We start from the raw sequence: 12,867 nt of genomic DNA, 5'->3' as shown, positions 1-12,867 counted from the left end.
GAAGCCATTGTCTTTGTGATGTTTCTAATGTCCATTATGGATTCTATATGGTTATTAAACTGTATTAAATATGATTGTGTTTTGATAACTTATATGCTCTGTTGAATTATATATAGTTGACACTAGGGGTATATTTTAAAGTCCCAAAATCTTTCTTACATTTCCTTCACAATATATATCGAGATAAAACCCTAAAGCCGCATACACACTATCAGATTTTCTGATGATTTTTTCCTTCAGATTTACCAAAACCATATAATATGAGGTCAAACCTTAGGAGTTTCAATTTGTATGCAATCAGGCAGGCCCTTTTACTACATGGTTTTGGTAAATCTGAAGGAAAAAATCTGCAGAAAATCTGATAGTGTGTATGGGGCTTTAGTCACTCTCTTAGCATATGTTTAAATCTATACTCCATTCCACACTGACTGTCTCATTAAAATTATATATTACTAGATATCAATAACTTAAATGAGAACTTTGAGATGCGGTCACAGAACCTTATTATCAAGTTTCATGTCTTGGGTTTATGGCATCAGTTTGTTATCGGTGTGAAATACTTTTGAGATCATTTGGAACTCACTGATGAGTGAATTTAACCTGAAGTTGACCTTCTTTTGGACATTTGACCTGCTTCAATTGAGCTTTAAATTCCTATTACGTCCAGTTGAAGCAATACACTAATATTGTGAAATGCGTTGACATCACGTCCGCCCGGACGTCACGCTGCGATCGCAGCTGAGGAGATCTCCCGTGAAGCAGTGAGCTGACGACAATGGATTATGGGAGACATGGACCGGCCTTGGGGCTTTTCGATATCGGCACCGGCACTGAGGCATAAGTACACGCAGGATCGCTGCGCCAAGTAAGGCAATTTAGTGATAACCAGTGACCCGGAGTCTCCATTAAGGATAGACCGGAGTGGGTGCTGTTACATGCCAAGTTACATGTTTACTGCCGATCTACTTATGTTATCGCTGGGACAAGCAGAAGCTATGGACAGATATTTTAGTATCTGACTGGTAATACACCAAGGGATGGTACCCCTCTGATTTACAAGCATGAGTTTTCTTTACGGGAAAGCTTTGTATACAGCAGTATTGCTATAAAACTTTTGCATGCATACAAGCTCCAACGGTTATTGAGTGATCCATACATCTAGTGGATATTATCAGCAATATATATATACGAATTTGAGGCTATGTCATAGTCCTTTCCCCTGGCCAGGTCTCCACTGTATACTATTTCTTTACTTTCTGTGTCAGCTCGAGCTACTGGGAGGGATCCGATTCTGGCCCACATTGCTAGATAGTTAGTTATGATGCTGGATTTTCAGCCCCTTTTCCTGGGGATTAATTTTGTTGATTATACAGGTTATTAGCGATTTAAGGGGCCATAGTCGGATCCTACCAGCGTCCGGACGTTGTCTGTTGTATGTTTTATGTTAACACAAGGTGTTTGTGTATATGTGCCCCCCCCCTAGGTTTGAGCTTGCCAGGATTGGAGTAAGTCTCCTTGATGTACATGATTTCTTTTCAGGGTTGCCCCTTCATGCAATATTTTTGTATGTCTTTTGTGATATATTTATTCAATCTTTATTTAGCAATGTATGATAGCCAAATATTCTAGTATTAAATAAAAGGATTTATATATTAGTCATATATTGGTGGTTGGTGTCCCTCAGTGACCCTCGCTTTCTCTAAGGGGTTACCTGTCTATGGGAACCCACATTTTTCTTTTGGATAACATTTTTGGACACCTTACACTCACAGCTTAAAGGATGTGTAAACTTTTTTTTAACCACTTGCAGACCAGCCGCAGTTTTACTGCGGCAGGTTGGCTCTGCTGTGTGAAATAATGTTATTGTACGTGATCTCGCGAGGCTTGCCTAGAGGGCGCGCTCCATGAGTCTGACCTGATGTCCTCGGGGATATCTGTGATCGACTCATGGAGAGGAAGAATGGGGAAATGCTAATGTAAACAAGCATTTCCCTGTTCTGCCTAGTGACACTGTCACTGATCACAGCTCTCTGTATTCGGGAATGGTGATCAGTGATGTGTCCCACACAGCCCATCCCCCCACAGTTAGAATCACTCCCTAGGACACTTAACTTAACCCCTGCAGTACCCCCTCCTGGTTTCCCTTCACTGCCAGTCAAATTTACACAGTAATCAATGCATGTATAAATATGAATGGTCCCAAAATAGCGCCAAAAGTGTCCGATGTATCCGTCCATAATGTCACAGTCACAATGAAATTCCTGATCGCCGCCATTAATAGTAAAACAAATATTAATAAAAATGCCATAAAACTATCCCCTATTTTGTAGACACTTTAACTTTTGCACAAACAAATCAATAAATGCTTATTACAAGTTTTTTTTATCAAAAATATGTAGAATACATATCGGCCTAAACTGAGGAAAAACATTTTTTTATATATTTTTTGGAGGGTATTTATTATAGCAAACATTAAAAAATAATGTTTTTTTTTTTTTTCAAAATTGTCACTCTTTTGTGTTAATAGACAAATAAAAACCACAGAGGTGATCAAATACCACTAAAAGAAAGGTCTATTTGTGGAAAAAAAAATGTCAATTTAGTTTGGGAGCCATGTCGCACGACCGCACAATTGTCAGTTAAAGCGATGCAGTGCCGAATCGCAAAAAGTGCTCTGGTCTTTGGCCAGCCAAATGCTCTGGGTCTGAAGTGGTTAAACAAATATGTCAAACTTACCTCCTTTGTGAAGTCGGTTTCACACCTGGCTCCTCCTCTTCTCAAGTGTGTCGCCTCTGATCCCACGTCATTGGAGTTGATTGACAGCAGTGGGAGCCAATGGCTGCACTGTATCAATCTATCTAATCAGGACCAAAAACACCGGCTGGAGCAGGTGTGCTGATCCCCAATGCAGGAACGATCTGGTCAAGTACGTAAAAGGGGACCCTGGGGGGGCTGGTGCACTACAAGAGGTTTTTCACCTTAATGCACCTCTTTAATCCTGAGGTGGCATTTGTTTGAGTTTTAACACAATTGTCAGCTGTAGTCAGTGCACTAGGTTCCTGCAATATTGTGTCAATCTCGCCGCTTTTATTGGCTAGATTGACACCCTGCGAGCCCCGTCACGGGAGCCAGCACCAAGCCCGGTCACATCGGGAAAGGAAAAATTTTGATTTTCCTTTCCCGATGAGCGACAAGCATCACTGACATTGAGGTCGGGTTCACACTGGTGTGGGGATCCGAAATGGATTCCCGCCAATACCAGGCACTGTATTTGGTATGAATCTTAAGGGAGAACTCTACGCCAAATTTTTAATAAAAAACTGGCATGGGTTCCCCCTCCAGAGGCATACCAGGCCCTTAGGTCTGGTAGGGATTTTAAGGAGAACCCCTATGCTGAAAAAACGGCATGGGGATCCGCCCAAAACCCATACCATCCCTATTCGAGCACAAAGCCCAGCTGGTCAGGAAAGGAGGTGGAGACGGGCGAGAGTCCCCCTCCTGAGCCATACTAGGCCACATGCCCTCAACATGGGGGGATGGGTGCTTTGGGACAAGGGGGCACCCTGCGGCCTCCCACCCCAAAGCACCTTGTCCCCATGTTGATGAGGACAAGGGCCTCTTCCCGACAGCCCTGGCCTTGGTTGTCGGGGTCTGCGGGCAGGGGGCAGATCCCGGCCCCCTACCCTATGCGAATGAGTATGGGGTATATGGTACCCCTACCCATTCACCTGGGGAAAAAGTGTTAATAAAAAAAACACATAACACAGGTTTTCAAAGTAATTTATTAGGCAGCTCCAGGGGTCTTCTTCTGACTTTGGGGGTCTTTTTTCTGACTCCTTTGCTCTCTCTGGTTCTTCTCCTGAACTCCGGCGTCTTCTTCTGTACTCCGGCATCTTCTCCCGCTCTCTCTGGTTCTTCTTCTGGGCTCCTCCACTATCTTCTTGCAGCTCTTTTACTAGCGGAGAAGCCCGGTCTCCTCCGTCCTTCTTCTCTCTTCTTTCGATGTTAACACGCCGGTCTCTTCCACTTTAATACCGTGTGAATGCTGTGTGATCACTTATATAGTCAGGTCCCGGGGCATGCTGGGACTGTGACGTCATAAGGGGCGGGGCACCATGTGACATCACCCTGTGACCACGCCACATTCCTATATAAGTGATCGCACATCGCTCACACGCCATTACAGTGGGAGAGAGCGTTGTGTCAACATCAGAAGAAGAAAGGAGAAAAGAGGGAAGAAGGACGAAGGAGACCATGCTCCTCCGCTAGTAAAAGAGCTGCAAGATGATAGCGGAGGAGCCCAGAAGAAGAACCAGAGAGAGCGAGAGAAGACGCCGGGGAGCAGGAGAAGATGCCAGAGTGCAGGAGAAGATGCTGGAGTGCAGGAGAAGATGCCAGAGAGCATGGAGAAGAACCAGAAATCACAAAGGAGTCGGAAGAAGACCCCTGGAGTTGCCTAATAAATTACTTTGAAAACCTGTGTGGTGTGTTTTTTTTTATTAACACTTTTTTCCCCAGGTGAATGGATAAGGATACCATGTACCCCAGACTCATTCACATAGGGTAGGGGGCTGGGATCTGGGGGCCCCCTTATTAAAGGGGTTCCCAGATTCCGATAAGCCCTCTTCCCCCAAAGCACCCACCCCCTCATGTTAGGGGACTTCGGCCTGGTACAGCTCAGGAGGGGGGCGCTCAGCCGTCCCCACCCCCTTTCCTGAACGGCCAGGCTGTGTGCTTGGATGGGGTCCAGCACAATGGGATCGCGCTGGAAACACAATATCAGAGGCACCTACTGTATTTGACTTTTCAGCTTGAGAAACTTAGAATCAAGCAGTTTGATACACTAAAAGACCTACCAAATGAAATGAATGAATTTGATTCTACAACTGGATCTATATAATGCACTGTACTGTAAATGGAAAAAAATCCAGCCATTTTATTTATTACACCTACACTTATTCACTAATTCAGTTCTCCATATCCTCCGCTAACTTTTAATACAGAGAAAGAATGCATTTGTTGCTAATCTACTAAAGTTTTAAGCTCTGAACTAGCTTAGCCCTGCATAATGTATCTGATATAATTACTAAAACAATATTCCAATGTGTTTGCTAGTCTCCACAGGTCATCGTATCTGAAATCATATGGTACACCGCTCTCTCCACTTGCCCTCTATTATAGTCTAAGAGGCCCAGTCCATGGATATATTTTAAATCAGAATAAATACTTTCTTTTACTTTCAGACTATTAGATAATGAATTAATGTGAAATCTCCATTAACAGATGTAAATAATATTGTAATTAGAAATATATCTAAGTTAGATGGGAATATATTTAAACTATTGTGTTTGAGTGTGTTTCAGCATCAAACCATTTCTAGCTTCCCTGTTAGTATACTGTAAATAGGTTAATTTTGAGGCAGATAGTAGTGCTGAAGTCACACTGTTGCGTTGATTCTGGATAGGCAAATAGAAAGATCCCCTAACAAGGAGATCACAGTACCCCCTGGTACAGTGGGACTTTTAAGGCAGACCAAAATATGAGTAAAAAATATATTACAAATTTATTAGCAACACTAATTAGCAACACTGAATTTGAAATTATATATTCCCTTCAGGAGGTGTTAGAGCTTTGTTTCACTTCATTGCTGCACTAAACTTTTCAATGAGTCTCCACTGTTTCACAGGACTTTCTCATCAAGTTTTTCTGTTCCTAATATAGAGGACTACAATTATTAATCTTACTAAGGATTTTTGTTCACTTTTGTTGACTTACTTTTGGTGCTACACACATTTTTTTACATTGCTATAAGTTGGGTATATTGCTTGTTTGTGACATCGGCCATCTTACCACAACGCAGATATATTTTTAGATTTTTTCATTTTGTGAATCGTTTTCTACTTCCTAGGTCTGACCATTGTCTTTCCTTAACACATCTCACATGGGTTGTAAACAGAAGCCTTATTTGAATCCTCCAAACACCCAATATACATTTACTAGGTTTAGTGATCAACGAGAGAGGAATATTTTAGCCACTTTACAGAAATATATTAAATTATTATCATACTGTGTTTTCTCTTTGTCCTGGGGACACACAAGCACTCAATATGAACAGAACTGACACTGAGAGGTAAATTAACTTCTTAAATGTACTGTACATTGTATTGTACAGATGGTTTTGTGTATGATTTTTAAATATCATGTAACCTAATGTACTTATACTGAAAAATGTTTTGTAAATATGATTTAGTGTGTAATCTGCATATGTTATGTAACTCTATCAATAAATATGTTTTGCAGTTTTAATTACCTCTCACTAGTTATATACATAAATACTCCTATATACACTTAAAGTGGATGTAAACCCTCACATATACTCAGTGAAGTGAACAGCCTCAGATGATACACAGGGATGAAACAAATCTCCCTATATAAGTTTTACATGCATATCTGCTGTCTTCAGCTTTATATATTCTTTAGAAAGTGAACATTGTGTTAGAAATTTTCTCTTTCTGTTCAGCACTGGGAGTGAAGTCTTGGCATACACTGTGTTATAGTTAATTGGAGGAAAGGCACACAGAGGGGACTCCACATAGGCAGAGGAAGGCATGTTGAGAGCTGTGCTGTGAATAGACCAGCTCTCTGCTAATCAATTTATAGCACCCACTCCAACACAAATTTCAGGTTGGTTTTATCTCAGTTGTCAGAGAACTTGTCAGAAGTTATCCTACTGATAACAGAAGAACGGAGCAGCAGAAAGACACAGTACATAGGGCTTTTCAGAGAGATAAGAAAATGTTGCAGATATATCTGCCTAGGTCAAATTTCATATAGGCTTATAGGGTTCATTGCTATTGAATTGTTAGAAATATTGATTTTACTTTTAAATCCCATGTTTTGATTTTTTTTTTAGGGTGGCAAAATATCACTACATTTTTTAGTAATATTATAACTAGAAGATTTCTTCAGGTTACTTACTGTTTGTTTCAAGACTTTCACAGAGTTCTGTTTTGACTTCACCATTTGGTCGATCATTCCCTTTTTGAATCAGCTTGCTTTGCATGGTGGCAGCTGTCACAACTGCCTTAAAACTTCTCTTTCTTTTTTGAACATTTTGCTCAGGATGAAAGATAATAATGTAAACCTTGGGCATATAAAGCATTCCCAAAGACACTGAAGCACTTAAACTCATAGATACTGTCAGGGTAGTTGTCTGGATATACATCTGCAAAAAAAAATATATACTTTTTTTAGAATACACAGAACAGCCCATACTCATAACATATAATAGTAACATAAAATAAAATGTATTATCATTGCAAAAATAAATTTACAACAAAAAGTCACAACTACTTCTCACAGCATACAAAAACCATAAACATGATATGTAACACACACTCACAAAATATACATTCAATTATATATCAAATAAATACTAAACATTCCGACCCTTAAAAAAGTTAAAACATCCTGTTATAACAAACAGTAACCAGAACCACTGGGCTACTTAGTACAATTTAGTTTTCTCTAAATCTATCCTCACCTTGATATTTCTAAAATGCCTACTGGACAGCAATAATTGAATGGCCAGCAATAAATGATGACCAGGATGGGACAGATCTCTTGTAATGGATGTGATTAAGGGAATCATGAAACGTCTATTCCAATGTATATATGAGTACATGTTTTATATGCCTGACATATCAGCTTCAGTTTATCAGTTTATCAGCCTTAAAGCGGACCTCCACCCTGAAGTGGAAGTTCCGCTCATCTGATCCCCCCCCCCTCCGGTGCCACAATTGGCACCTTTCAGGGGGGTGCAGATACCTGGATAATCCAGGTATCTGCACCCACTTCTGGGACAAGCTAGCCGCAGCTAGACGCAGATGCCCCACCCCCCTGTTGTGTTCTGGGAAACACACAGTTCCCAGGACACAGCGGGGACCAGTGGAGACACGCAGCGCGACTCGCAATGCTTCACTTCCCGATTCCCTGAGAGAGGATGGCGGTGGGGGCAGCGGAGAGAGGAGTGATTGCTCATCATCTGCCGCCGACATCGCTGGACCCTGGGACAGGTAAGTGTCAAATTATTAAAAGTTAGCAGCTGCAATATTTGTAGCTGCTGGCTTTTAATATTTTTTTTAAAGGTGAAGCTCCTCTTTAAGACATATTCATATATTTTGCAAAGCTCACCCTTCCCTTGCTTAGGAACTGGACTGACTGCAACAGTTAACAAAAAGTTTGTGCCTACTTTCGAGAATAGATTCAGAATATAGCAATATAACACCAATGGATTAAAAGAAGCAAGAAATGCTGCAGAATCCTGCAAGAACAAAGCTACTTCCTCAAATAAGCAACAATGTTTTATCACTATATGTATTTTTATATTTGTGGTTTGTATGCACCAGTCTTGTTGATGTATCTTAAACTTTAATGGAATTATATAAAAGTCTTGAGAAGCAGACATATTAAACAGAAGTTTTTTATTCTGAACTAAGTGTCAGCTTAATCACTTCAAAGCATGCATGCTTTTTTATTCAATCTGACCGGGCTAGATATAATAATATTGGACTTTTGTTCTGATCCAAAATACTCTCACTGCTTTCTTTGCTCTACAAAGGCAATGGGACTGATAAATTTGGCTAGGGAGAGAAGCTTACAACCCACATTTTTCTGAGCAGTATGACATTATCAGAAGAGCAGAATGTTAACACATAGGACATCATTACCGTTCTGGTTTGGCAGCTGATTTAAATTTTAGAAAGCAAATTAACCATAGCTGTCATAAAATTCCTAACAAAAATCTCATTAGTCAAATAAATAAATACATAAATAAACACATGAAAGTATTGGCCAGCCATTCACAGAATTATCTTTCATGATCCAATGCAGTTCAATACTGACACATATTAAGTACTTAAAGCATTTGTTATCCCAACACTTCATATTCCTGATATGTGCCTGCAGTAACATGGTCTTGTATGAGAAAGTATAATGTTCTCTTTGTATTGCTTCCTTTATGTGTAATCCCGTGTGTTCCTGCCAGTCCTCTCCATGGAATGGATTGTTTTACAAAGTGATTGTTTACAATCACTTTAACCCTTTCGCTGCCAGGTCAGTATGGTGTATGGACCTACAGAGCCGCCTCCAGCTGGCCAGGTTTGTATGTTGTACAGGCCTGGCATTGCTTCTTGCGCTTTAAGCTTATGGTCACATCAGTAACCATGAGCCTATTGCAAAACTGGTCAACAGATTCTGCTGATCAAACAGATAGCAGTGATTAGTGGCTGACAAGCAACTAAACAGAACTATCCACTTAAAATGTGACTCCTCCTTCCTGTCGCTGCTGCCGCTTTTCTGCCCTGTGTCATATTTTCTTCTTGCTTCTCCACTCCCTGCCACTATGACTGACAGCTGAAATGCTCCCCCACTCTTTTGACCCCTTTCCCTGCTGCTTTGATCCACAGCAGCACCGACTCTCCTCCTCAAGGCCAATCCCCCATGGAACATGGATCACCTGTGACTACCATACATCTGCCGGCTTCAACTCCTCTCCCCTCCCTCCGGATTCAGGAGCTGCAGAAAAGCTACATGGGTTTTAAAAATATACAAGTACATCCCCCTGCCAGCTCTGATCCTCCCCTGCAGTGGACCACCCCCCACCAATCTCCTGGTGCCCCCACAGTGCTGCTGGCCAGCTTTCCCTTCTCCCCCTTCCTCTTGCTGCAGATGCTGCTGGGGCACAGGTGGGGGATCAAAATCAGGATGGAGAGCAATAGGTACTGATCACTCACTGTGCTCATTCATTATTGAAGCATAGTAAACTGCCATTACTATGCTTCAGCTTGTGAATGAATAAGAGTCTATTTGCAGAGACTTCTATTCATTCATCTGCAGTGCAGCTGAGGACTTAGAACTCTGTGGAGTTTTACCAAAACTGTTTAATGCAGAAGCTGGTGAAACTGTGCATAGTAACTCATCAACTTCTAACTTCAGCTTGTGCAATTAAGGTTTGACAATACAACCTAGAAGCTGATTGGTTATTGTGCACAGCTGCACCAAATCCCATGTGCACCAGTTTTAGTAACCCCCCTTATATCTTCAGTCCCTCTCTCTGTCTCAAAAAAGAGACATTGTGGGTTTGTTAGAGCCCTGATGTCACATCATTGCCCCCCGCCCCCCCAAAAATGTTACAAGATATTAAACAAAAACAAAATAGTAAGGCCTTGCTCACACAGGGCATACTACAGTGTATGCCCCTGCAAGGCTTTGTTTGCCCACAGGGGGATGCATAGGTGTAATCCCTGTAAAGGCAGACCCATTGATATCAACTGTGATGTAGCAACTGCACAGCCTCTGCATCCAAATTGACATCCGTGTTTGTGCAGGTGCATGTCCCTGAGCTTACTCTCTCTGCATTCTGGGCTGGACACCATCACACGGATGCCAGATTGAGAGTGACGGTTAATACAACTCAAACTAAATACAGTTTTAACTTTGTTTAAACTTTTTTAGTAGGACATTAGCAGAAATGTTGTAAATTTCGCCATGTATTGTATGTATCCACTTATAATGGTTTTAGTGATTTCTTTCTCAAAATAGCAATCTAATAAACATTTGTGCAACAATTGTGGGGCCTAAAAAATCGGTTGCACATTATTTTACTTTACAGGTCATGTGCTTTCAGAAAATTTACGGTTGGAAGGGGGGTCTTTTACAATCTCTGTAAGTTGTAAGTGAAAAATAATACCCCCCAGATTTTGAGAGTTTTTTTTTACAGTTTTGTGTATCTTCAGTTTTCACCATTCCACAAAAAGAAGCAATGCAGAATGTACAAATATGTGTTATTTATTTACTCAATAGAGTTTTAGGTTTTATACTTAGTAGGAATTTGGCAAGCATTTTGTAAACTTTGCCATGTATGTATACACTAATAAAGTTTTTAGTGTTTTTTATGTTTTGATAAACATTTGTGCAAATATGAAAGGGCTAAAACAATTGGTAGCACCTTCCTTTTATTCTACTGTTGGTATGCTTTCAGAAAATGTTTAGTTTGGTGGGGTATTTCACAAACTCTGAAAGCTGTGAGGCAAAAATAAAAAACTATGAAAAAATTGCACAAATGGTCTGGCTACCTGAGTTTAAATGTGAAGCATGAGGCCTGGCAGGGAAAGGGTTAAAGGATGATACAGTTTTTCTAAAATGATTCAGGTCAGGACTGCACATAGAAAAGGGATCCAAAAGACTTAATTTAGATAGAAGGGAGTTGCTTGTGAGCTAGGAAGATACTAAAGGTTGCATCATTTTAAAAAAATGCAATAAAACAAAACACTTTAAAATGTATACAATATATATTCATTTGCAAATTATATATTTTCTAACAATTTTCAGAGGAACCTGTCTGTAGACATATCTTGAAAGTGCTTCATAAAGTGCACAGTTCATTCACTGATCATTTGATCTTTTCCAATCAAATATTTATTAAAAAGATCAGTCACATAAAGATATCAGCAAAAAATTGAAACAAGGCAACTTTTTGAAAAGGGTGCTTTCTATGTATTCCAATGGAAGGAAAAGAATTTAAACAAAATGTAATCCGTAAACTGCAATTCTCTGTAACGTCTTGCAGAATCCTGTATTGCATTACTATGCTAGATCTCATGCCATGTCTGACTTGCTTTGGCATACAAGATTTAACTTTGAATACATTTTACATTTGAAACAAGCATCAATGACAAGCAGTTAGAAAGGAGACCATAGGGCATATTAGTAAAAAGTGCCACAGGGTAGAATGGAAACATTTTCCTTTGTTAGTGACTGAGTTGCCTGTGAGCTTGAAGGTCTAATCAATGTTTTGTGCTGGTAAATAGACAAGCCCTTAAGCTTTGCAGAATCATATACCCTATAATATATGCAATCTCTTTATGACCATACGGAATTTAGACACGTAAACAGTTATAGTGCATGTATGTTTACCTATTAGCAAACCAAAACTATTTCTGAAAGGAACTGAACTCTGGAAGATGTGTTCAAAAAAGGCAGGCAAAGCCCAAATGACTAGTCAGCATTATTGCTTGTGATTTCCCGCCAGCTGATCTTTCTCCATTTCTGGATTACCATGCCTTATTCTGTAATGTGTCTATGCATGATAGAAGCATATTTTGTAGAAGCAGGGCTTTGCTTGCTAGTCTCAGAGTTTCCAGCAAAGAAAAAAGTGAGCAGTAAATAGTGGCAAATCTTAATCCAAATCTGTTAGAACTAGTGATCAGAGACCTCACACTGCAGATACAGTGGGCACGGGAAATCCTAGGCACACTCACATACCATGAAGTGTACTGTGTGTGTTTTTTAGGAGGAATTAAAGGCAAAAAGTACATTTTCAAAATACTGCTTAGGCACAAATAACTACAACATAGCAAATTTTCCCTATAACATGGTGACTATTAACTTTCTGAGCTCACTTTGATTCCTTTTTTTTCAGGACATATGAGTACATTTATTGCAAACATTTTGCAGATATTTTATCCTATTTGTCCTGCTTACTTTGGTTTAGCCTGCTGCTTGGATAGCTTATAGGCTTGTAGTTTATTATACTGTATGTTTATATAGATTTTAGACTGTGTTTTTAAGTGGTTTTTTTTCTAACAGCAGAATTTCACTGACATCAAATCTTTCATAAACCTGTGCCAGTTTTATTTTACCTCTTTATTTATATACCCAGTTACAATGTAACCATTTGCGGTCTGCCAGCCCCAGGTTTATGGTGGCTGTTTGAAGGAGGATATCGATGTTATGGCAGCAGCTAGCTGCCATAACCCCAGTATCCTCCTTTTCAGCGAGTGGTCCTCTACAAGATAAAATTGGTCT

General features: G+C 40.1%; 1 protein-coding gene across 1 annotated transcript in view; it reads right to left on the bottom strand.

Moving 5' to 3' along the window:
• Nucleotides 1-12,867, bottom strand: part of GRM8 (glutamate metabotropic receptor 8) — a 1,454,623-nt gene that overhangs the window by 31,583 nt on the left and 1,410,173 nt on the right. The window contains exon 10 of the mRNA XM_077474080.1: nucleotides 6,979-7,225. Coding sequence (XP_077330206.1) covers nucleotides 6,979-7,225 — 247 coding nt within the window. The remainder of the gene's footprint in view (nucleotides 1-6,978; nucleotides 7,226-12,867) is intronic.

Source organism: Lithobates pipiens, unplaced genomic scaffold (assembly GCF_037356315.1).
Source record: "Lithobates pipiens isolate NorthernLeopardFrog02 unplaced genomic scaffold, aLitPip1_a1.2 Scaffold_8, whole genome shotgun sequence".
NCBI classification, from domain to species: domain Eukaryota; kingdom Metazoa; phylum Chordata; class Amphibia; order Anura; family Ranidae; genus Lithobates; species Lithobates pipiens.
This window is presented reverse-complemented; position numbering and strand designations above follow the sequence as displayed.